The sequence below is a fragment of the Microtus ochrogaster genome, chromosome 4 (assembly GCF_000317375.1).
Source record: "Microtus ochrogaster isolate Prairie Vole_2 chromosome 4, MicOch1.0, whole genome shotgun sequence".
Taxonomy (NCBI): Eukaryota; Metazoa; Chordata; class Mammalia; order Rodentia; family Cricetidae; genus Microtus; species Microtus ochrogaster.
In genome coordinates, this window is record NC_022011.1 from 39,573,525 (window position 1) to 39,599,910 (window position 26,386).

Here is a 26,386-nt window from a genome sequence, read left to right on the forward strand (position 1 = left end):
AATCAGGGGAGGGGGAGGGAAATGGGAGGTGGTGGCGGGGAGGAGGCAGAAATCCTCAATAAATAAATAAATTAAAAAAAAAGAACATAGATTTAATAATATGGGTTAATTTAAGTTATAAGAGCTAGTGAGAAACAAGCCTAACCTAAGGTCAAGTTTTAATAACTAATAATAAGTCTCCGTATCAATTTTATTTTATTGTTTTTTTTTATAGGGTTTCACCATAGTTTTAGAGCCTGTCCTGGAACTAGCTCTTGTAGACCAGGCTGGCCTCGAACTCACAAAGATCCGCCTGCCTCTGCCTCCCTAGTGCTGGGATTAAAGGCATGTGCCACCACCGCCGGCATCTCCATTATCAATTTTTGTGAGCTGGTGAGCCAAAAAAAAAAAAAAAAAATCTGCCTACATGTATACCTTGAATATATAAAGCCCAAGTTCAATCCATAGTACATCTATACATACAAAGAAGATTGGTCTAGAGAGATGGCTCAGTACTTAAGAACACCTGATCCTCAGTTCTCAGCAGTCATCTGGCTCACAACTAACTATAACTCCAGTCAGTGGATCTTACACTCTCTTCTGGCCTCTGCAGGTACCAGGCACAAATGTAGTGCATATACAACATTCAAGTAAAACACTCATACACATAAAATATAAGCAAATCTTTAAAAACCATGACCCTTAAAGAAATTATAATCCTTTCATTCCAGGAATAATCCTAAAATGAAGTTGGAAATATCAAACAAAATGTTATCATTGGGAAAGAAATTATTGATCTCACCTATGCCAAACCAAATGCTTTGGACAGTTATGTTAATGCCAAGTAATTCTATAAAACATTTCTTTAATATGACTACCTGATCATAGGAGGATAATCAAATCAAATAAATTAAAAGACCCTTAATTATAGGTGCATGAGAATTCTTATCCCAACATTTCTCAGGGCAAAGTTATTTTTTGTGAGATCTTTGGAAAACTGCAACTAAATTTTAAATTTATGCTGATTGGCCAGTAGCCAGGCAGGAAGTATTGGTGGGACAACCAGACAGGAAGTAGAGGTGGGTCAATAAGAACAGAAGAATTCTGGAAAGAGGGAAGCTCTCTCTGCAGTCCTGTCCAGACACAGAAGAAACAAGATGTGACTACACCGCTGAAAAAGGTACCAAGACATGTGGCTAACACAGATAAGAATAATGGGCTAATGTAAGTTATAAGAGTTAATAAGAAACCTGAGCTAATGGGTCAGTTTATGATGTAGACCTCTGTGTGATTTCTTTGGGAGTTAACAACTACGGGATCTGGGCAGGACAGAAACCTCAGACAACATAATTTGGTACTGTTATCATTTTCTTCAGCCAAAGCATACTAAGCAACAAGTCCTAAACCCATATCCCTTCCCCGCTTTTTGTCCCTTTGCCCTACACTGAAGAATGTACTATAATTACACACATAAACCACTTATCTCTTAGACACATATTTTTGAGTATCCATAATCTAAAAGTCTAAAATTTAAAATGCTGCAAAAAAGCCAAACTTTCTAAGGGTCAAGATGATAATATACGTCATTCATAACGGAGATACACTAAAAAGAAATATTGGGAGGCTGAAAACAACTGGGAGGTTGGAGTGATGGCTCAGTGGCTAAGAGCTATGGTAGTATCAATGCAATTGCACTCGATAAACTCATAAGGAATGGGACTATTAGGAGGTGTGGCTTTGTTGGAGTGGATATGACCTTGTTGGAGGAAATGTCACTGTGGTGGTGGGCTTTGAGATCTCATATATGCTCAACCCATGCCCACTGTCTCAGTTCACTTCATGTTGAGTGAAGATGTAGGACTGAATCTCAGCTCCTCCAGCACCATACCATGCATACCATCAACCTGCATACCATCATGTCACACCATAATGATAATGGACTAAAGCTCTGAAAATATTAAGTCAGCCCAATTAAATGTTTTTCCTGATGCGGGAGGTGAAGCTTAACAGAGTAAAGCCAGGCTGAAAGAGATTTATAGAGAAAGTAGGCAGAGTCAGTGAGATACCATGTAGCTGCCAGGGACAGATGCCTCGGCTGTAATCTGCTGAAACTTTGCCAGTAGGTCACAACTTTGTGGTGAAGCACAGATTAATGGAAATGGGTTAGTTTGGGATATAAGAGCTAGCTAGCAATATGCTTAAGCTATTGGCCAAACAATATTGCAAATAATATAGTTTCTGAGTGATTATTTTGGGTCTAAGTGGTTGGGAAAGAATGAGCAGCTTCCCCCAACATTTTTCTTTGTAAGTTGCTGTGGTCATGGTGTTCCTTCATAGCAATAGAAACCCTAACTAAGATAAGAACATCTAATGGTCTTACAAAAGACCTGGATTCAGTTCCCATTACCCACATTGTGCATAGACATACATGCAAGCAAACTCATATTCATAAAAATAAAAATAAGTCTTAAAATAAGTAAAAGCCAGATGTGGTGGCAATTTTGGTACTTGGGAGAAACAGGCAGGTAGACTTTGAGGTGTTCGGTACAAAAAATTCTAGGTCAGCCAGCGATATATAGAAACTATGTAAAAAACAATTTAAAAATATAATTATAAATAAAATAAAGATTAGGGTAGCAATCTCAGGGTTGCCACCAAGCCTAATAACTTGAATTCAATCCCCAGAATCCACAGGGTTAAAGAAAAAAACCAACTCTTATAAATTGTCTGACCTCCACATATGGCCACAGTACACACATTTTAAGTTTATTTCCATATTCTTTTTTAAAAACTAAGGGGGACGTGGTGGCACATGCCTTTAATCTCAGTGCTCAGGAGACAGAGGCAGGTGAGTTAAAGGCCAGCTTGGTGTACAGTGAGTTCCAGGACAGTCAAGGGTAAGTGAAGAGACCCTGAGACAGACAGACAGACAAACAAAGTGGATTGTACCAAACATGGGGACAGCGATCTATAATCCCAGAACTTGGTAGGCTAAGGCAGGAGGTTGCACAATGAAACCTTGTCTATAAATAGGTAAGCAAGTAAATAAATGTTCAGCCAGCAGTTTGGGAGACTGATTCAGGAGAGTTACTGAATTTTGAGGCTAACTTGGAACACTCAATGAATTCAGGCCAACCAAGCTACAGAATGAGATCTTATTTCAAATAATCAAAAAATTACTCAGATATGCCTTATCTGAAATGTTTCATCCCATTTGAGTGCTTAGGCCTCTATCCCCAGCACTTAGGAGGCAAAGTGTTGCAAGGAGGGCCTGCTTGTTTGTTCTGGCTGCCCAGCTAGCTTAGCTCTGGTATAACTACACAGAAACTGTATTAATTAAATCACTGCTTGGCCCATTAGCTCTAGTTTCTTATTGGCTAATTCTTACATCTTAATTTAACCCATTTTAATTAATCTTTGTACCGCCATGTGGCAGTGGCTTAACAGCTAAAGTTCCAGCATGTCGTACTCTGGTGGTGGCTCCATAGCATCTAACTCCGTCCTTCTTTCTCTCATCATTAGGTAGGTCCCTCCACCTACTTAAGTTCTGCCCTATCAAAAGGTCAAGGTAGCTTCTTTATTAACCAATGAAAGCAACACATAGAAGGACCTCCTACAAAACTACGCCCATATCCCCAAATATTGTTTATAATTGTTTGTTTACATTTAAAGGGGGATATGCTATAGAGATTTGCATTAGTATGAATCTTAGTTTACTGATACAAATTTAAGGTCTATTTTGTTATATGTATATTTCTGCTCTTGATTAAGGTACTGAGATTGTATAGTTCATTTAAAAAATGTAATATGTAATTAAGAAATATAGGTTAATAATCATCTATAATAATCAAACTTGTAGTTATGTTAGATTTTCTATATGTAAAGAGATATATTTCAGTTATATATTCTTCAAATCTTTCAGGATCCTTCAGAATATGACATTTAAAGTTTTTAATAACTTAAGACTTTTCATGACAGTGAGACCCATCTGCTCCTGGCAGCATCAAGCTATTTCAAGAGGATGATGGGCATGGATGATGGTCATTAAAGAGACTCCTTATGGAGTTGGTTAGCCATTTGGGCAAGAAACTGCTTGGACTGCTTCATGGTATGTTGTAAAAAATGGACCTGCAGAACCCACAGAGAAATGACTGCTGGTTTAACTTGCTTAAAGGTGAGATGATCCTTCGGGGTACCTGCATCGTGAAAAGAGTCTGCAACACATTCTACAGGATACAGAAGAAAATGACAGGCAAACTACCAATATAGGCAGAACTGTCTTTGAAAATTTCCTGCTTCATGGAAAAGCTGCTGGACACTATGGGCCTGCAGGCCAAAGATGGATGTTCCAACGGTACGGAAGAACTTTGGGTGACTGTCCAGTCAGGGAGATATCTCTGTCACTTCTAGTGTTTTGGAAGTTGCTTACAATGCACTTCCGGTTTACTTAGGTAATATTATATCCTTCTGGAGTCTTTGATGGAGTTGAAGAATTTACAGTTATAGTTTTCCTTAGGAGATATAAACATTGTAACTGTAGTTCTTGCTTGATACCTGTTTTGTTATATGCAGTTTTGCTATGTTAAAGTTAAAGCCTTCTTTTTTGTTTAAACAGAAAAGGGAAAATGGTGTAGGAGATCCTTCTGGCTATGTGTTGCTTTCATTGGTTAATGAATAAAGAAACTGCTTTGGGTTGCTGATAGGGCAAAACTTAGGTACGTGGGGAAAACTAAATGGCATGCTGGGAGAAAGGAGGCAGAGTCAGAGAGAAAAGCTATGGAGTCACCACCAGAGTCAGACATGCTGAATCTTTGCCAGTAAGCCACTGCCATGTGGTGATATACAGATTAATAGAAATGGGTTAAATCTCTCACACACACACACAATGTTTATACTTCATGATGTTTCAGATTTCAGAGTTAGAGTGTAGCTTAGTGGCAGAGTGCCTACCTTATATGCCCTGGGCATGTACATGGCACATTTAAAACTAAAGTATCACAAATCTGAAACTTTTGAGTGTCATGGTAGTGCTCAAAATTTCACACTTTATAGATGATGATTTGGAGTTGTGGAGTTTCAGATTATGGATACTCAATCTGTATTTTACAAAATTATTTTCAGACTCCATATATTACATATATGATACATAAAATTATATTTTATATAATAAAATTATATATACCATAGATATAAAAACTGTTAGATTTGTGTCTCATCCTCAAGAAATCTCATGTTTTTTCAAATATTACAAAATTAAAAAAAAATCCAAAGTCTAAAGTACTTCTGGACCCAAACATTTTGGATAAGGGACACTGGATCTACATACCATCTGGTATCTTGTTCTACAGCCATTTTATAATGTGCAATAAGTACTCTATGATGGCCACACATTAATAAAATCACTGAAAAAACCATTTCTTAGAATTTATATTAGTCTTACTTCACTGAGCTAACACCACAGTATGCTACTCAGAATACTGATTATCCTGCAAAAGAATAAAACATTCAGCTGGGTACGGTGACACATGCCTGTAATCCTAGCATTTCAGAGGCTGAGGCAGAGAGATGGAAGCACATTTAAGGTCAGACTGGTTTACAGTGTTTAGACCAGAACCATATAGCAAGACTATCTCAAAAAAAAAAAAAAAAAGAAAAAAGAAAAAAAAAAAGAAAAAGACGAGTAAGAAAACAACAACAAAAAAGCAACTAAATGTCCAATGAGAAACAGACTGATTATGATACGTTCATACATTGTAATATGATATAGCTATAGAACGACAAGGAACTGTCAGGAGATGCCACAGGAGGATCATGTGATCAAGGATGACAGTGAGTACTAGTCTACTCTAGGCATCTATGGGGACATTCTGTCAAAAACAAACAAAACAACAAACCAACCAAAAGACTAAGGAAGTAAAAAGGCTAAGCATGCAGCATAGCATTAAGGAAAGACTGGAGATATAGCTCAGCAGTAGAGTGCTTGCCTAGCATGCATAGGTTCTGGAGTCAATCTCCATCACTGACCCAAAGAAGAAGATAGGAAAGGGGAGCGAGGATGGGAGAAGGGAGAAGGCATGCACAGACAAAACTCCAGTCTTGAATGTATGTGACATACACCCTCAGGAGATTCCAGGGTTCTATGCCAACAGAATTTGATTACGATGCTTGAAGTGAGATCCAATAATCTAATTTAAATTAAAAAAAATGTTTTTTTGGTTTTTTTAAACATGGTTTCTCTGTGTAGCCTTGGCTGTCCTGGAACTTTTTAGATCAGGCTGATATCGAACTCACAGAGTTTAAACTCTGAGTCGCAGAGCTTACCTACCTCTGCCTTCCGGTGCTAGGATTAAACGTGTGCGCCACCACCACCTGGCAAATAATCTACATTAAAAAAGACTTTTTTAAAATTGGGGTTGGAGATATAGCTCAACAGTTAAGACCCTTTGCTGTGGACTGGAGTTCAATTTTCAGTATCCCATCAGGCAACTTACAACTGTCTGTAACTCCAGCTCCAGAGGATCCAAGGCCTCTGGACTCTCAAGAATACCTTAACTCACATGCATATACCCACATGCACACACAAATCTAGACATGATTAAAAATAAGCAAACAGTCCCTTTGGAAGTTATGCTTTAGCACGCGTGTGTTCAGGAGTAGGTGCTCTCTGCCCACCACGAGGGCCCTGGTAAACAAACTCGTGCCTTTAGCCACTGGCCCATCTCACAGGCCCACAATCTACATTTTAAACAAGCACTCAAAGTGATTCCAAAGTGGAAATGTAAGATTACGCTTTTCTGATTTAGAAAGCTGTACACCAAAGCCTTAGTAGTAGTCAGTCAGTCTTTCTCTATATGGCAAGATTTTCAGTCGACTGGGGAAACGCAGAGTTTACTAGAAAAAAAAAAGACAAAAACAACAACAAAAACAAGTACATATACAACTTTTTCCCCCCAAAAGTAAGATACTACTTAGAATCAAAGAAAAGAAGGTCTTACCATAAAATCCATACACCTGTGTTATCTGTCTACTCTCATGATTTCCTCTTAAAAGTGTAATACGATCAGGCCATTTAGCCTTTAGTGCAAGAAGATAAGTGAAGGTCTCCAAGCTATAGTAACCTCTGTCTACAAAATCACCCTGTAAAGTAAAAGTTTACAGTTACAAACCATACAATAGCTGTAAGAGCCCAAAAGAACAATAATAAGGAGCTGCACATTGTTTTTTTAAAAATAATTTCTTAAAAATTATTTAGAAACAGGACCTGTGAGTCCCTAGTACACATATAAAAAGATGGCTGCACCAAAGCACTACAGGCTGAGACAGGTGAAGCCTTGATGAAACCAACTGAAATCCAGAGGGTTTCTGGTTCAATGAAAGCCTCTGTTCTCAAGGCAATAAAGTGGAGAGAAAGCCTAGTCTACCCAGAAAGCTTCAGGTCAGCCAGGACAATGTGGTGAGATCCCCTCATAAAAAAAGAAAAAAAAGCCGGGCGGTGGTGGCGCACGCCTTTAATCCCAGCACTAGGGAGGCAGAGGCAGGCGGATCTCTGTGAGTTCGAGACCAGCCTGGTCTACAGAGCTAGTTCCAGGACAGGCTCCAAAACCACAGAGAAACCCTGTCTCAATAAAAGAGAGAAAAAAAAAAAAACCCAAACTGCCCCCTCCCAAACTTACAGGTATGAAATACTATTTACACTTGGGACAATACCACACCACTACTCAGGAAATAGCTTTACAAAATAGCAATACATGGCTGGAGACATGCCATCTGTGGTTTTCCCAGAGGACCTAAGTTCTATTCCCAGCACCCATACAGTAGCTAATAATCATCTGTAACTGATTCCAGAGTATCTGACACCCTCTTCTGGCCTCCAAGAGAACCAAGCATGCATGGGATACATAGACATAAATGAAGGTAAAACATCCATACACATAAAAAATAATAATAGATTAAAAACTTAAAATACTACTAATGATTAGAAAGGTGACAGAGAACTTTGCAATGACACTTGTTCTTGCAAAGGGTCTGAGTTCGATTCCTAGCACCGAAATGGTGGTTCACAACCATCTGGAACTCAGGTTCCATAGGACCCAATGCCCTCCTCTGACCTCTACAGGCAGAAGGTACACATGTGGTGCAGACACACATAAAGCAAAACATTCATACACATAAAAGATAAATCAATCTTCAAAAATTTCTATCAATAGACTGGGAAGATAGCTTAGTGGATAAAGTACTTGCCTTCCAGGTATGAGCCTCTACCTAAATTCAATCCCCAGAACCCACATAGAAACAGCAAAGCGTGGTGCTACGTGCTGGCAATCCAGTACTGAACAGGCAGAGGCAGGCAGAACCTGGGGACTTCTGGAGAGCCAGCCTAGCCTACTTAGGGAGTTCCAGGGTAATAAGAGACCATGTCTCAAGTATAGGTAGATGGCACCTAAGTAATGAACAACAGCCAAGGCTGTTTAATGGCATGTACATACACAAACATGTGCATGTGCCACACACACACACAAATTCAGAAAATTTCAACATTAAAAAACCAGAGTAAAAAAAATACACCATAATAACAAGTATATATTAGAAAAAAGTATGATATACCAAACTATACCTTTGTGTAGTCACCCATCCACAGTCTAACCAGGGGTTCTATGTGGTCCTCCTGCCATTACTGGCAGTCATAACTCAGTCCTATTTGTACAGTAAGTTTACAAACATAGCAATTATGTTTAAGTAGAAGACATGACAAAATACAGAGAAGTAAGACTCATCTTTTCATACATTTAAATAGCAATTATTATAGAATTTACATAAAATAAGCCAGAGCCTTTTGATTTTGAATAAGCACTTGATATCACTAGTGTTTACATACCATAAATATATAGTTTGTGTCAGGAACCTGACCTCCAGTTCGGAACAGTTCACAAAGATCATAGAACTGTAAAAGAAAAGCAATATAAGTGGATTATAAATTCCTGTGAAAGAGTTAAGATAAATTGTGAATGAGACATGTGAAGAAACAGACTTCAAATATTTACATTTGTAAGAAGAAATAAAGTATAAGCAAAACTGCCAAGATTTAATTCCCAAATCTTAAAAGGCCTTGAAAAAAAAATACACATAAGCTAAGGTACTGCTTTGTGTAACAAAATGCAAATGTCAATTATATTGGGGAGGCAAGTTACAAGGAAACTTAAGAAATCCATTCTCTAAAGTTTACAGAAAGCTAACAGATCAAAGATGACATCATGAGGTTTCTATTTAGGAGCTGGCATTACAGATGTCAGGCTTATTATAACCTCGTCATCCAGAAAACTGCTTGAAAAAGCAGAAAGAAAATAGCTTTGTAAGTAGTCAAAATGGTTTTTATTTATGAAGCAGCCTCTATTCAGGGCCAATTTAGATACATTTCTGCTCCTATATACTATGACATCAGGGAATGAAATTGCAGTCAGTCAACTGTGTGGTAGAGTGATTCTTCACAGCATATTCCAGGTTCTACAGTCCCAACTACACTATATGTACACAGCGGGCTATGAACCAGCTTTTTAGCTTTTAGTTCGCAAGTCTAATGCTAAGTTGTGCCCTCTAGTCAGTGCTTTGGAATTCGTATAAACAAAAGCCAGCAGATAGGGGCTGGAGAACCGGCTTAGTGGCTAAGAGCATAAACCGTTCTTCCTGAGGACCAGGGTTTAATTACTGGGCCCTATCCAGGTAAGTAGCTCACTACCACCTGCAATTCAAACTCTAGGGGATTCAACTCCTCTGGCTTCTATGGGTGCATCACACATGCACATTACACAACATGCACACACACACACACATTAAAAATAATAAATAAAATGAAAAAAATAAGTCAGCAGGTATTCGAGGTCCTACAGTCCCATTGAAGAAATAGATTAAATCTTTTTCATCTTATTCTATCAGTGACTTGCTATAAAATCTTGCAACAATTTGCTTTTCTAAACTTTTGCTATTCTCATTCTTATTAAAGAAACGAGTAGATTCTAATAAGACATTGATGAATGAACAAGACCAAACCATCTCTTGTTAACTATAATTTCTATGAGCACCTAGTCTTATATTTTGCATCTTTCACCATCATGAAACACCCTACACTGCTCCAAACAACAACTCAGCAGTGCATTACACTTTATAAGTAGAAGTCAAAGTTCATGAGATATTTGACTACTGCTTTTATCTGTCAGTGCAGTGAACCAGGAACCAGGCATAGCATGAAGACCAACACCACCTAATCACCAGCTGGGTTTTGTTTTATTTCGCAGCACAAGTTAGAAACAAATGGATCACTGACTACAAACCCTAAAACTTCCTTGTGAAAATTACCTGTCCATGTATGTCCCCACACACTGTTACTGGTGTTGACACTGGCTGAACATTCGACTCTTCCAAGAGCAGATCGCAAACATAGTCACACAGTCGCTGAAAGAAGAGAAGGAAGAAAAATGTCAACTTTCACGACAATATTAAAACTAAGGATTAAATTAAAAAATACAAAGACTAATATTTAGAGAAACTAAGTCTCTCCTTTAAAAAATATTTTATATGTGTATTTTGCCTGCATGTACCACTTGCATGCCAAAGAAGGTCTCAGATCCCCTGAAGCTAGAGTTAATGTGAGTTAATGTAAGTGCTGGGAGCTAAACCCAGTTCCTCTACAAGAGCAACAAGTACTGTTAACCACAGAGCCAACTTTCCAGCTCCCCCAACCTCAAGTCCTTTCTTTGAAAGGTAAGAAAATTGTATTATACATTCAATCAATAATAAAGATATATATTTTTTTAAATTAGCAGATAAAAGCACATGCCTGAGCAGAAAACAAGATCTGGTACAGCACCATTAAGACTGAGTAGGAGAGTGGGGCGGTGGTGGCACAAGTCTTTAATACCAGCACTCGGGAGGAAAAGGCAGGCAGATCTCTGTGAGCGCGAGGCCAGCCTGGTCTACAGAGTGAGTTCCAGGATAGCTAGGACTGCTGCATAGAGAAACCCTGTCTCAAAACAAACAAAACCCCTCAAATAAAAAAAAAAAAAAACAAAGAGAGAGAGAAGGGGGGGATTGAATGGAAAAAGACCCACACACCTACCCGTCCCAGGCAGCAGGGAGGAAATATATGGGAGAGACAGAGAGAAAGAGAGAGAGAGAAGGGGGGAGGGAGGAAGAGAGGGGGGCAGATTTGAAGAGGTGAAGGCGGTGAGGACCAAGCTAGTGTGAGTGGCCTGCTTACCACCTGGGCCCATGCCTGGGTACACAGTCAGTCTATGTTTACATCCATGACTCCTGTTACTACTGTGCTAAGAGGATAGTAATTGCAGAGAGTCGGCCCCGCCCCTCACTGGCTGTAGCGCGGTCCTGCCCTTGCCTGGGGAGCACAATAAAGCTGACCCTGTTCACAGGGGTGGGGGTGGGGTTTGCAGGTGAGCTGTCCTGAGGGCATGAGAATGGGAGAGTAGGTTTTGTCCCCCTTGTCTGCCACAAGGTGGCATTGATGAGGGAAAGATGCCCTCCCCACCTTGTCCTCCTCCACCAGTGGCAGGCAGGTGAGCTGACCCAGCACCTTGCCTGGGCAGCACAGTAGAGCTGACCCTGTTAATAAGTGCATGGGTGAGCTGTCCCAACATCTGAGTGTGAGTGGTGCCTGCATCTCTCCCATACACACACACACACACACGCACACATAAGCATATAACAAATTAACTAAAAATGTAATTAGAAAAAAAGAGTCAGGTGTGGCAGCACACACCTTTAATTCCAGCACTCCAGGGGCAGAGGCAGAAGGATCTCTTTAAGTTCCAGCCAGGACAGTCTGGTCTATACAAAGAGTTCCAGGACACCATTGCTTTAGTTAAGGTTTTTATTGCAGTGATGAGACATTATGATCACAGCAACTCTTATAAAGAAAACATTTAATTGGGGTGATTTGCTTACAATTTCAAAGATTAAGTCCATTATCATCATGTTGAGGAGCATGGCAGGCAACAGGAAGTCAAATGAGAGACTGGGCTTTATTCTGAGCATAGGGACCCTCAAAGCCTGCCCCCACAGTAGCACACTTCCTCTAACAAGACCGTATTTGCTCTAACAAAGTCACATCTAATAGTGTTACTCCCCATGAAATTATGGGAGCCAATTACATTCAAACTACTACAACTACATAGCAAGACCCTGCCTCAAAACAAACAAACAAAAACACACCCCTCCCAAAAGAAAAAAAGCAAGCAAGGGGCTAGATGTGGGTGGTGTGGTTGCTGGGCTCCCAGGAACCGAGGGACTGGAGCGGACCACTATTCAGTTGTCTGGCTTGCTCACTATAGTCAGAGCAGATGTTGGAGGCACAGACTTAAGCTGCAGAGAATTCTTGGAGTACAGCATCACAGATAAAGCTGACAGGATAGTCAAAAATGAGATTAATGCAAAAAAAAATTAAACAGAGAATGGATCTACAGTCATTGTTAACTTGTTCCTCTGTGGATCAGACAGCAGTACCTATCTGTGCTTACAAAAGAAAGACCACCAAATTCCACCAAGTGCCTACATTTGGTTGCTACTGTAGATTTACATGTTTATAAGGTAGCTTTAATTGCCATGACTCTCCTCCCCACTCTGGAAATTAAAGAACCTGCAGGACAGCAGAACTCATTTCTGGAGTTGCAGAAGGGTACATACCCTCCCCTTTCCTGATCTTATTTAATCATTTTATTTATTTAATGAGTATCATCTGTGTACTTTTTTCTCAAATTGCCTATTACTTTATTTTATTTTCAAAATAAACTGCTAAATTTGGAGTGTATGGCAGCTCACAGCCTCACAATCATCTATTATTCCAGTCCAGGGCCCCCTAGGGCACCAGGTATGCATGAGGTGTACAGACAGACACGAGGACAAAACACCCATATACATCAAATAACAAAATTTAAAAGGCAACAAGAGGGATTGTTCTTGCGTAAGGAGGTGCTCTTGGCACTGTCTTGGGACTCAGTTCACTCACCATGGAAGGAAGCAGGTGAATATGGCCCGGGTGAGAGTAACACAGTGCTTTATATTTTATTATTATTATTATTTTTTTGTTGTTGTTTTTTCGAGACAGGGTTTCTCTGTGGCTTTGGAGCCTGTCCTGGAACTACCTCTTGTAGACCAGGCTGGTCTCGAACTCACAGAGATCCGCCTGCCTCTGCCTCCCGAGTGCTGGGATTAAAGGCGTGCGCCACCACCGCCCGGCAACACAGTGCTTTATAATGCCTGTCAGCAGGGAGCCTCTCTCCAGAACAACTAGCTGTGAAACAGGTCTGATTCTGACAGCTTTGTTATTGAAGGAGAAACAGGAAATGGCTGCATACTAAATGCTGTGTGTCACCAGAGGTCTCTAGGATTATTAAATATGGCTTTACTGGGGACAAAAGAGATGGCTCAGAGGATAAAGGCAACACTAAAGACTCGAGCTTGATCCCCAGAACCCACATGGTGGAAGAAAGAGAACTGACTTTTGCAAGTTGTTTTCTGCACCATGATACATGTATACACACAATAAAAACAAACTAATTTTAATTAGCTGGGGGTGATGGTGATGACATACATCTTTAGTTCCAGGATCTGGGAGGCAGAGGCTAGACTGGTCTACATAGTGAGTTCTAGGTTGGCTAGGGGTACACAGTAAGACCCTGTTTTAAAATACTAGCTAAATAAAATAGAGAGATGGCTTCAGTGCCTCACAACTCTGTGTCAGTCCTGGATAGAAGCTCATCTCTGAGGCATAGATACAGGTATTTTGTTCCTAAGAAGTAGGAATGAGGAGAGTCTGATAAATATGTTATTTCCCTTGCGGTTCTCTAACATGTTTTTTTCTTTCATGTTCTTTTCATCTATCTGGGATTACCCTGGATTATTTTTGGTTTAAATTTTATAGAACCTGATTCATAAACATTAACTAGGATTCCATTCTAACTGCAGAAAGGGGTACTTCTCACTGGAGGAAAGCAATAGGTGTAGAGTAGTTCTCTCTTTGAAAATGTGTATGCACCTCTAGTCTGTAAATGGAGTTTGGTTAACAGTTCTTTCAAGTCTAGAACAGTACAGCAAACTGATTAAGAACAGAGGTTATTGAAGCAGAATGAATTGCAGTCAGATCTTGATCTCACTGATGACATAACTCTATGACCTCTCATAAGCACTTTAAGCTTACAGCAAACCTCAAGCTTTTTGGAGATAAATGGAGAATAAACACATTCTTCATAAGTAAACATTTGGGCAAGGTAGTCAGTCTAAACTCAGCACTGCAGAAGAAAAAATGCAGAACAGGGAGGGACTGAGCGAAAGTGCTCTGCCACCTCCTATGGGGATCACATTTCAAAAGACAGAAGTGCAGAAAGTTCATTACTTGCTGAACACTGCTTAATACATCAGACTGCAAATGCTGCTTTTTATTAATATGGAAACCTAGCATAGTTTTAATTAACGTAGTGACTTCTTTGGTAAGATTGGGTGGCAGGACTATGTAAAAACTATACTAACTTTATCTGTCGGGGACAAGAACTGTAAAATTTACTCAACTAATTTTGGAAAATAATATTGATATTAACATTATTGACACATCAGCTATTAAGACATATTCTTTTTTATTTTTTATGATTTATTTATCTTTATTTTATGTGCATTTGTGTCAAGGTGTCAGATCCCCTGGAATTGGATTTTCAGACAGTTGTGAGCTGCCATGTGGGTGCTGGGAATTGAACCCGGATCCTCTGGAAGAGCAGTCAGTGCTCTTAACTGCTGAGCCATTTCTCCAGCCCTTAAAACATATTCTAAGGCCATTGTAATTAAAGTAGTTTGTGAAAGGAATGAAGCGATCAGTACAATAGAAGATTTTAAAGATAAATGCAAATACAAAAAGTTTAGAATATACTTAAGGCAGGACTAAGGACGTAGCTCATTCGGCAGAGCATCTGCTGAACACATGTGTTTGATCCTCAGCACGGTATAAACTGGACACAATGGTGCTCCCTATAATCCCAGCACTTTGGGGGTAGAAGCAGGGAATGAGGACTTCAAGGACATCTTCAATTATACAGTTGGAGATTAACCTGGGCTATGTGAGACCTTGTCTCAAAGAAACAAAAATAAAAACTAAAATTAAAAATAAAAATCACTGCCTGAATTGTCGACTTTAGTTCAATTCTTCCTTCCTTTTTCTTCTTAAAGGTAGGGCGTTTCTAGAGTGCTGGCTGTCCTATAAATCCCTATGTAGACCAGGTTGGCCTTGAATGCACAGAGATCTACCTGACTCTGCCTCCTGAGTGTTGGGATCAAAAGTGTGCACCATCATGTCTAGCCTTAGTTTAATTTTTTTTAAAGTCACTAAATTAACTTTGTCTTGGGATTAAGACATAGTTTCCAATAATTTCTGAAACACTCCTATCATTCTGTAATACATAAATATGTAGCGGCATTCTCATCATAAAATCAAAATATCCATCAATGCTGAAAATGTTGCCTTACAATATCAAATATTCAACCATGACTTATAAATTTATAGACTTAAAAACAAGCACACCCATTTCACTAGTATACAAATTTTCTTTCATTTTAGTAAGTGGTAAAATTACATGGACACCAAATGACTTATTATTAATATTATTATTATTAGTAGTAGTAGTAGCAGCAGCAGTAAGTTTGGCTTTTTGAGACAGGGTTTCTCTGTGTAGTTCTGGATGTCCTGGAACTTGCTCTGTAGACCAGGCTGACGTCAAACTCAGGGATCCATCTGTCTCTGATTCCTGAGTGCTGGGATTGAAGGTGCATACCACTACATCTGCCTGACTTTAAGAACTTGTTTTAAAGTGATTTTAAAAGTAATTTTTATGAGTAAAAATGTCTAACTTATATAATTATAGATCTGTATATCCAGGGTTTCATAAAACTCTTGAACAAAAAAGAGTTGTGAATGAAGAGGTTTAAGAGCCCGGATCTAGAAAGGTCTGTCTTCACTCTCATCATACTACCCCCTTTTCTACTGTTTTTTTCTCTCCCAAATTATACTTTTGATTGATGCCATGCAATCAAACCATAGTAAAATGTTTTCATTATTGAAGAAAGCCTCTATGGAGTTTGTTACTGTGTGGACTATAAACAAGACATACAAGATACTATGACTAGGGCTGGAGAGATGGCTCAGCGGTTAAGAGCACTGACTGTTCTTCCAGAGGACCCGAGTTCAATTCCCAGCAACCACATGGTGGCTCACAACCATCTGTAATGAGATCTGGCGCCCTCTGGCCTGCAGGCATACATGGAGGCAGACTTTCTATACATAATAAATAAATAAAATCTTTTATAAAAAAAAAGATACTAAACAGTATTAGGGAGGACCTAAGAGAGGAATGTCTTTGTTTCCTCTATCAGGGTCAGTGATTACCCAGAGTAGCTCCTGGTTTTATCATCTAAAAAATTTAGTTCTTCCCTTGGTGGTGGCGCACGCCTTTAATCCCAGCACAGGCAGAGGCAAGTCAATCTCTTTCAGTTTGAGGACAGCCTGGTCTACAGAGCGAGTTCCAGGAGAGGCTCCAAAGATACAGAGAAACCCTGTCTCAAAAAACAAACAAACAAACAAAAATTAGTTCTAAAATTAGTTTCTAGAAATGCTTATGTATCTAATCTTTAGAAAATTACCTGCTCATTCCAGCTGTTATTTTATATACCATATATATTTTATACTTTCACTGCTGGCTCCATCTTAACTTATTTTCTGACTTGTTTTCCTTTTATTCTATTTTACTGCTCTATTGCGCATACCTTTGGAAAACACCTACTATCCTTTCTGTAACAAAACAAGTTATCATTTAATAAACATTTGAAATGGATCATAATCCTGAGTGGAATCCCAAAAGGCTCCATGGTTCCCACATTCTAATATGCCAGAATTTATGCCCAACTGAGACTGTCTAGTCTGTAACCAACTCCTGAACTGCTTGTTAGTCCTATCTACAATCCCTGCACCATAAACTAAAGAACATCAAGCAAGAAACCTTGTCAATCTCAAAGGCTAAGTGTCTAGAGAAGACATGTCAACTACTTAGGCAGGATCCTTCATCCTTCATCCAACCCAGGTATGCTATTTTGAGTACAATTTTAACTGCCGCCTATAAATGCTGGTTCTGCAGATCCAAATGAGCATTTAGACAGCAATGCCCCTAAGCCTCTTAAAACACTGCCTTTCATCTCTGTGATTCAGCAGGAGCTTCCAGTTAGGGGTACAGCTCAGTGGCAGAGAACTGCCTATCAATCAAGGGGCTCTGGATTCAATCTCCCCAGCACTACACTTCTGTTATAAGTAACATAAGTAGTACATAAGTTCCTATCAAGTACCCACAAATAAAGAAAAGTCTATGAAACTTCAGTATATACCCTTTGCAGGTCAGCAACTTCACCAGCAGTGGCCTCACAGAGCCCAGGCACACTGTGGGCAGGACACAGATTGCCCTTTCCCAAAAGCCTTCAGAGCTTTGTTTCACGTTTTGTTTGCAGAAAACATTGTTCCTCTTACTGTTCAAAATGGTCACAATCTGAAAAACAGACTCTTGGTCTTATCTCAGATTCAGGAAAAATTATGTTCCTCTCCCTATTCACGTTCAGTTAATTATCCGAGAACAATCACAGATTCATGATCCTATTTCTCTTCTCTACTTCTTCCTCAAAATACACATTCATTGTCTCCCTCCCATTCTATCCTCTGGCCCAAATTCCCTCTGTATTCCCTCTTGACCTTCAAATATGTTGTTCTTTTCTGTTTGTCTGAGATAGGATCTCAGGAAGACCTTGGACTTGTGATAACCCTCCTGCCTCTACCTTCTAGGTGCTGGTGTTACAGGGCTTTGCCATTACACCTGTTTTTACGACAGTCATGTCCCATTCCACTCCAGGGTCCAAAATGTTGCTAGAATGTTATTTCTAAAAGCTCCCTTTTACTGCCGTTAGAAATCCTCAAGAGGCCAAGCGGTGGTGGCACATGCCTGTAATTCCAGCACTTGGGAGGCAGAGGCAGGTGAATCTCTTAGTCTGAGGCCACATTGGCTTACAGAGTGAGTTCTAGGGCAGTTGAGGGTTTCTACACAGAGAAACCCTGTCTTGGAAAAAAACTCAATCCAAAAACTACCCCCCCCCCCAAAAAAAAAAGAAAAAAAAAGAAGAAATCCCTCAAGAGTATTTCTTCAGAATAATTAGAAAAATCCATTCTGATACCTTCTTGGTTTTGTTTGATTCTTATTCCCATATAACAGTATATCTCTCCGTCAGGTATAGGGGCCATACTTTTAATCACAACACTTGGCAGGCGGAGGCCAGTAGATCTCTCTAGAGTTCAAGGCTAGCTACTTAGCAAGTTCCAGGCCAGTCAGGGCTACATAGTGAGACTCTGTTTCAAAAATAAGAAGAGAAAGAAAGAATGTATCTCTGTAATTGTTTTCTCTAAGTTGACTTTTCCGTTTGGTTAGCCACATATTAACAACATTTCAAAATTATATTTTTCTAGTATCCATAAAAATTTTTTAGGAGTGGGGGCGGGGGTAAAGATGTAACTCAGGGGCATACCTGTGATCTCAGCACCACAGAGGCAGAGGCAGAAGACTGTTGTAAATAGTGCCAGGTGTAAGTTGAGACCTCGTCTCAAAAACAGAAACAATTAACTCACATTCAAGGCCCCAAGTTTAGCCTTCTATTAGAGCACCTGCTACACTGTATAATGATCATCTCTTTGTCTCTCCAATCTCTTTTATACTGAGAGACATCCAAAGGGAGAGAGATACATCTAATTCTACCTTTGGTATTACCTGACACATGTCCCACACCTGTATCCCAGCACTTGAGAGATGGACACAGGAAAATGTGGAATCAAGGCCAGGTTTAGCCACATCGAAAGTTTAAGACTACTCTAAGTCTGGAAACCTGTTTTAAATACACACACACATGATAGAGATAAACTTGGTAATAAGAGTTCTTTTCTGGTATGTGCAAGGCTCTAGTTTCTGTGTGTGTCTCTCTTTCACACATATACTTCATAATAAAATTGGAATATTCACTTTTCTTGTTTTTTAAAAAAGATTTACTTACTTATTATGTATACAGTGTTCTGCCTGCATGTATGCCTTCATGACAGAAAGAGGCACCAGATGTCATTACAGATGGTTGTGAACCACCATGTGTGTGGTCACTGGGAATTGAACTCAGGACCTCTGGAAGAGCAGCCTCTTAACCTCTTAGCCATCTTTCTAGCTCCCTATTTTTATTTTTTTAAAGATTTATTTATTTATCATGTATACAACATTCTGCCTCCATGTATGCCTGCACCCCAGAAGAGGGCAACAGATCTCATTATAGATGGTTGTGAGCCACCATGTGGTCGCTGGGAACTGAACCCAGGACCTCTGGAAGAGCAGCCAGTGCTCTTAACCACTGAGGCATCTCTCCAGCCCCCGCTCCCTATTTTTATTATTTTTAACTATGTGTATTGTGTAGGTCTGTGCACATGAGTGTAGGTACTTGAAGAGGCAAGAAGCGTTGGGTCCTCTAGAGCCGGAGTTATAGGAAGCTGTAAATCACCCACTGTGGGTAAAGTGTTGGGAACTAAACTCAGGGCCTGTTCAAGAGCAACAAGCTCTTTGAAGAACACCTCCCCAGTATCAAGATATATTTTATTTTAATTTGTTATTTTATTTGAAACAAGGTTGTGTTGTTGAAACAAGGCCTGGTTGGCTTTGAACTCAGGAGATATGCCTGCCTCTGCCTCAAGTGCTATGACTTATATACACTATCATGCCTAGCTTTATTTTACTTTTAATCATGTGCAAATGTGGGTAAGTGGTATGCACACATAAGCGCAGATTTCTGAGGAGGTCAAAGTGAATGTTGGATCCCCTGTAGCTGGAATTACAGGTGACTGTGAGAAGTAAGGCCTGCATGCTGGGAACCAAGCGCCTCTACATGAACATTACACACCCTTAATGACAGCTAACTTGTCTATCTCTTGTTTGTTTTTTATGTTAAAAAATGTAGCTACTATAAAACTGAAGGCATTATGCTCATATTAGGCAGAATTACTACAGAATATTTTAGGATGACACAGAAGAATATGACTCTGAAGTCAAAAGACAAACAAGAAACCAGGCACTATCAAAAAGGGTTTAGAAAACAGGCTTCTAGCATTTACACAAAAGCATAGTGTGGCCTGGCATGGTAGCCAGACAAGGTGATGCACATATATAATCCCAGAACTAGGAAGGCTGATGCTGGATAACTGCTGTAAGTTCAAGGCCAGCTAGGGCTATATAGTGAGACCTTGTCTCAAAAAACCAGGGGTCGTGGTGGGAGGGAGGGAAGAAGGGGGGAAGAAGATAATCTCGATATTATAGCTATAGAACCCCTCAATTTTTACTTTTTTTTTTTTTTTGGTTTTTTTGAGACAGGGTTTCTATGTGTCTTAGCTGTCCTGAAACTAGCTCTTGTAGACCAGGCTGGCCTTGAACTCACAGAGACCCATCTGCTTCTGCCTCCCCAAGTGCTAGGATTAAAGGCGTGCGCCACCACCACCCAGCTCTATTTTTACTTTTTAAAACAGGGTCTCAAATAGTACACCCTCAAATTTGTTACGTAGATGAGGATGGCCTTGAAGTTCTGAACCTTCCACCTCTGCCTCCAAGTCTGATTTTATTCATTGCTGGGGATCAAGTCAAGTGCTCCATTTATTCTAAGCAAATACTCTAACAACTGAGGACCCTCCCCAAGTCCTCCTCCCCCCCAATTTTTTTTGAGATTTTTATTCATTTTATTTTATGTGTATAAATGTTTTGACTGAATGTATATCTGTGTGTCATGGGCCCAGGAAGCCGTAAGAGGTGACTGGATCTTCTGGGACTGGAGTTACAGATGGTTGTGAGTTGCCATGTGGGGGCTGGGATTGAACCGAGGTGTTCTTAACCTCTGAGCCATTATTAAGCTTCTCCCCAAAATTAAGGGTAAGAAAGGTAAGACTTTACAGATTAAGATGATAGATGTTTTGCCTAGCATGTACAAGGATCTTTTCGGTAATATTTACTAAGTGTCTCCAATTATTTCTCTTTCTTCTCATAGAATTTTGGAACTAAGATCTCAAAAAAGACATTGCTAGAGGTTAGAGAGACGGCTCAGCAGTTAAGAACACTGGCTGCTCTTCCAGAGGATCTGGTTTCAATTTCCAGCACCCACACAGTAGTTCACAACCTTCTGTAACTCCAGTTCCAAGAAAGCCAATGCCCTCTTATGCTCTGCATGCATATGGTACACGAACAAACATGCAAGTAGAATGTCCACATACATAAAAAAAAAAATTAAAAAAAATCACACATTTTTTTAAGACTCAAGGCTGGAGAGATGGCTCAATGGTTAAGAGCACTTGTTGGTCTTGCATATTATCTAGGTTCAATTCCCAGCACCCCACCTGGAAACTCTAATTCCAGGAGATCTGAAGACTTCTTTGACTCCCTCAGACACCAGGCATGCACATGCTACAGATACATTTAGACAAAACATTCACACACAATAAATAAAGTCCCCTAGAATATTTCCTTGGCCTATTTTTAGTTTGTACTTTATGCCAAGGGATAAAATTGAGTCTCTCTCTCTCTCTCTCTCTCTCTCTCTCTCTCTCTCTCTCTCTCTCTCTCTCTTTCTCTCTGAGATAGATTTTCACTCTGTAGACCACTGGCCTCAAACTCACAGAGAACCACTTGCCTCTTTCTTCTGGGTGCTGGGATTAAATGTATTTGCCACCAAAAGTGACTAAAACTGAATTTCATAAACACTAGATAGTCAGGAATGCTGGCGCACCTTTGTAATTCCTACACTCAGGAGACTGAAGCAGGAAGATTGCAATTACAGCTAGCTCAAGGTTAGGTTAGGCTACATTAGCTGAGTTCCAGGCAAGACTGGCCTACGATAACTAAGCAACCAAGAAAACAGTAAATATACCAGAGACTGGCAGCACAAGCAAATCAATCCGATAAAACTATTTCCAAGACAGGGAAACCCTCCCCCTCACCTAGTAGTTACCCAAAAACTTAGGGGGTTGTGGACGTCTAATAAGAAACAGATACAGTGGGTCTGTAGAAATAACGAAGTGGTTAAGAGCACATACTACTTTTGAAGAATAGCTGTGTTCTATTGCCAGCACCCATGTCAGGCTGCTTACAACTGCATATAACTACAGATTCAGAAAGATCTAATTAATGCCTCTGGCCTCTGAGGGTGTCTGTACTCTGCGCACAAACTCCCAGAGGTACCTTGTGAATCTCTGAGTTCAAGGTCAGCCTAGTCTTTAGTGAGTTCCAGAACAGTCGGACTACACAGAAAAATCCTGTCTTGGTAAACAAAATAAATTAATAAAATTAAAAAGCACACAACAGGAGAAATGTCTCAGCCGTTAAAAGAGCTTACTTGCAGAAGACTCAGGTTTGATTCCCAGCACCCACATCAGGTAGCTCATACCATCTATAAAACCAATTCCAGGGGATAGGATGCCCTCTGCCTCTGCTAGTACCAGCACACACGGTGCATATAAATTCACACAGGTACACATACAAATACATAAAAACAATAAATATTTTTAAAATTGAGTTTAACCCTAACACTACAATAAAATAAACCACTATTAAGGTAGAAGCAGAACCAGGGGTTCAAGGTAAGTTTAGGCTATATGATACCGTGTATGTGTTGTGTGCGCACACGCTAAACACTAAGAACTAAGCCGGGCGGTGGTGGCGCACACCTTTAATCCCAGCACTCGGGAGGCAGAGGCAGGTGGATCTCTGTGAGTTCGAGACCAGCCTGGTCTACAAGAGCGAGATCCAGGACAGGCTCCAAAACCACAGAGTAAACCCTGTCTGAAAAACCAAACAAAAAAAAACAAAACAAAAAAAAAACACCACTAAGAACTGGAGAGATGGCTCAGCACTTAAGATTATACAGAGCAGCTGGGTAGTGGTGGCACACACCTTTAATGGGGAGGGGGAGGCAGATGTATCTCTGTGAGTACGAGGCCAACCTGGTGTACAGAATGAGTCCCAGGACAGCCCTAAAGATACAAGGAGAAACCCTGTCTCGAAAAATTAAAAAAAAAAATAATAAAAGAAAAGAAAGAAAAAGTATAGAAAAAGACCTCTTGTAGTCAGGCCTGGTAGTTTAGGTTACAGCATTTGGGTACACTGTGGATTGAAGGCCACCATGAACTTTTTTAAAATTTATTTTTATTTTATGTGTATGACTTTTTGCCTGCATGTATGTCTGTGAAACATGTGTGTGCCTGATGCCTGCAGAAGCCAGAAGAGTGCATTGCATCCCTTGAACTGGAGTTACAGAAGGTAACAAACTGTCATATCCTTGCTGGGAATAGAATTTCCAGGTCCTCTGGGAAGAGAAGTCAGTGCACTCAACCATTGAGACATCTCTCCAGTTCCAACAAGACCTATCTTAAGATCCCATCTCAGAAAGAAAACAATCCCCCCCCCCAAAAAAAAATTACCAAGCACAAAGCAGAGACAAATGACTGAAAGATGCAGGCGCCTGAACATGGATACTAACCATGTAACACACACAATCAACATGTAAGTACAACTTAGGTACTTTCACACAAACAGCACAGGTGGTCTTAAATATTTTTCATAGTTGTAGACTGATCAACTTCATGCACCAAATGAGACAGGAAAACACACACTGAGCAAAATCTTGCTTAGGAGAAGTAATAATTCATTAACAAAAAGATAATTTTCTCTTGAAAGAATAGTTTTAAGCGACTGACTTAAACTGATTATAAAAACATCATAAAAGAATTCAAATGATCGAGAATTTATGCATTTACTACACAGTAAATCAAAGCTAATGGAATAAAGCTTACACTAGCAACATGGGACAAACACCAATGGGGACTAAGCACTAGCTTTAGCGGAAGCAAACACGTTTGCAACAGCGGGACACCAACGGCTTGCTCCCGTTCCCTTCAGTCCTTTACCGCTCTCAGCTAGAACTGAGTGAGCCCTCCTCGGAAAACCGAGAAAACGACACTTTGGCTTACGGGGGAAGAGCTCAGAGGTCCTAACACACTGGAACTTCTGGATAAGCGACCGCTTGTCCACTAGCTGAATCACCTGCTCAGAAATGGGACCCACAGGCGAGTGAGCAGGAGAAAACGAACTCCTAAGACGCAAGTTAGCGGAGTGGTGAAGCAGAGGCGACCTCTCTCCCGTCACGGCCACACGGTCCCGCCCCCCGGCTTCCCACCTCCGTCCACCCGCGTCCCTGGAGCAGACGGCAGCTCCTGTCACCTCTGCTGGGAGGACCCCTTCCCGGGAGCGCCGCCCGCCGGGCTCGGCCGGGCTCCATCCCCGGGAGACCGAGCGTGTCCGAGTGGAAGAGTCTTCCAGCAAAGCTGCTAGGGCTGGGAGTCCTGAGGGCCGGGGCCGCACATCCCCGGGATCCCCTCGGGGAACCGCGCCAGCATTCGGGATCGGGCTCCCCTGCTTCTCGGCGTCTCGCCGTGTCGGACGCGGTCGCCTCGCACCGCGGAGCGCCCCCCGCCGCACCGGGACCGGGGTCCGCCCGAGGGAGAAGGGCGGGCCGGCGGGCGCCCCGCAGCCGGAAGGGGCTTGCCTCGCAAGCAGGCCGGCCTCCGGCCCGGCTCACCTTCAGGTCGTTCTCGGGAAGGTACTTGCACTGCCGCGCTATCTCCACATACTTGTCCAGATCTAGCGGCGCCATTTTAGGAAGAACGAGCCACGGCGAAGGCAGCGGCGGCAGCTGAAGTACCGGAGGCAGCGGCGGAGGCCGAAGCCGGAACAATCCTTACGTCACGTCCGACCCGTGAGTGGCGTCTGCGCAGCGTCCTCAAAACCTGACTCGCTCCTCTTCCGCACCTCGACACGCCCCGTGCCCTCTCGGACCGAACTACGGATCTCTAAGAGAACCCGGGGGTCCTGCTGCTGAGCCCTGCTGGGACCTGTAGCTGTGTGCCGCAGGGAGTGCTGGGACTTGTAGTTTTAGTAAAAACAGAATGCTCTTCCTATCCTACTCTTCATCTCTGAGAAACCAGTTGAGGCTTTTCCGCGGGAAAATTACGAAGTGGGTAACTAGGTATTCCCTAGCTCTCATTCCTACCCTGTAAAGCACCCTGTAAGCGTCTTCAGTTACAGTTAGGATAACTGTTGCCGACTTTCCAGTGATGACCTGACCTAGACTGGTGCAACAGATTTAACACCCCCAATTCTCCGGCTTGGAAGAAAAGAAAAAAATATTGAAGCATTTATTAAGCTAAATTTTATACAAATACTGGCGCGATATTTTTCCTCTTCAATTCTTGTAAAAGCTTGCACGTGTTACTTTCCCCAAATATCAAAGGTGGAGCCTAGACTGGAAAACAGGCTTATTTAAATAGACTTATTTGAACTTGGGAGTCCCACGAGGGGGCAGGAAGGGTTTTTGATATTACTTTGGTTTTTGTCGTCTCCCGGTGTCGAGAACAGTTCTTTACACCTAATATAGCTTTAACATTGGTTCATTTGGCAACTGCATATTGAGCAGCAACTACGTACGGATACACTTGTAGGGAATTAGAATATCCAGTGGCGACAGGAGAGGAAAACCTCGATCTCTGGGGCTGGAAAGTTTTCTCAGTGATTAAGAGTACTAGCTGCTCTTCCAGAGGAGGATTCAAGTTCTATTATAGCACTCAAGCGGCTGCTCACAAAACCTGTAAGCCCAGTTCCAGAGATTCTTATGCCCTCTTCTGGCCTCTGGGGGCACTGGCTGGAATGCACAAGCACACTTGCAGACAAAATATATAAAATAAAACATTAAGAATTAATGTATAAAATCTCTGTCCTCAGCCTGTAATTTACTTCTGCTAGAGATAAACAATAAATACAATAGTTTGCTTATAGCATGTTAGAAAGTGATAGCTATTAAGGTAAACATCCCGGCAGAGTAAGGAGGATGGGTTGACACAGTAGTAAGAATTAACCAATCGGCCAGCCATAGTGGACCACACATTTGACCTCAGCACTGGAGAGGCAGGAGGATAACTGTGAGTTCTAAAACAGCTTGGTCTAAGTAGTGAGTTGCTGGCCAACCAGGAGACCCTGTGGGAAGTTCTCGGAAGACAGCTGATGGAGCCAGCATCCCTAAGTATGTCTAGTGCCTTTGAGGAAGAGCTGCACTATAGCACCTGGACATGAGAGGGAAAGGGAAAAACTGGTTTATTTTTCTTTTGCTGTAATGGGCAACTACTGTAGGTCTTTAAGTAGAGGTGCAAAATGATCAAACTTATTTGCTTTGGTTGGTTGGTTTTGTTTAAGCCTTCTCTTTAGCCCCTTTG

General features: G+C 41.0%; 1 protein-coding gene across 1 annotated transcript in view; it reads right to left on the reverse strand.

Annotated features, from left to right (window-relative positions):
- Ppp6c (protein phosphatase 6 catalytic subunit) overlaps window positions 1-25,045 on the reverse strand; it is a 32,864-nt gene extending 7,819 nt beyond the window's left edge. The window contains exons 1-4 of the mRNA XM_026778628.1: window positions 24,700-25,045; window positions 10,330-10,425; window positions 8,855-8,920; window positions 6,921-7,116 (exon numbers count right to left, since the gene is read on the reverse strand). Of these exons, the coding sequence (XP_026634429.1) occupies window positions 6,921-7,116; window positions 8,855-8,920; window positions 10,330-10,425; window positions 24,700-24,774 (433 nt within the window). The 5' untranslated portion in view covers window positions 24,775-25,045. The remainder of the gene's footprint in view (window positions 1-6,920; window positions 7,117-8,854; window positions 8,921-10,329; window positions 10,426-24,699) is intronic.
- Between the last annotated feature and the right edge of the window lie 1,341 nt (window positions 25,046-26,386).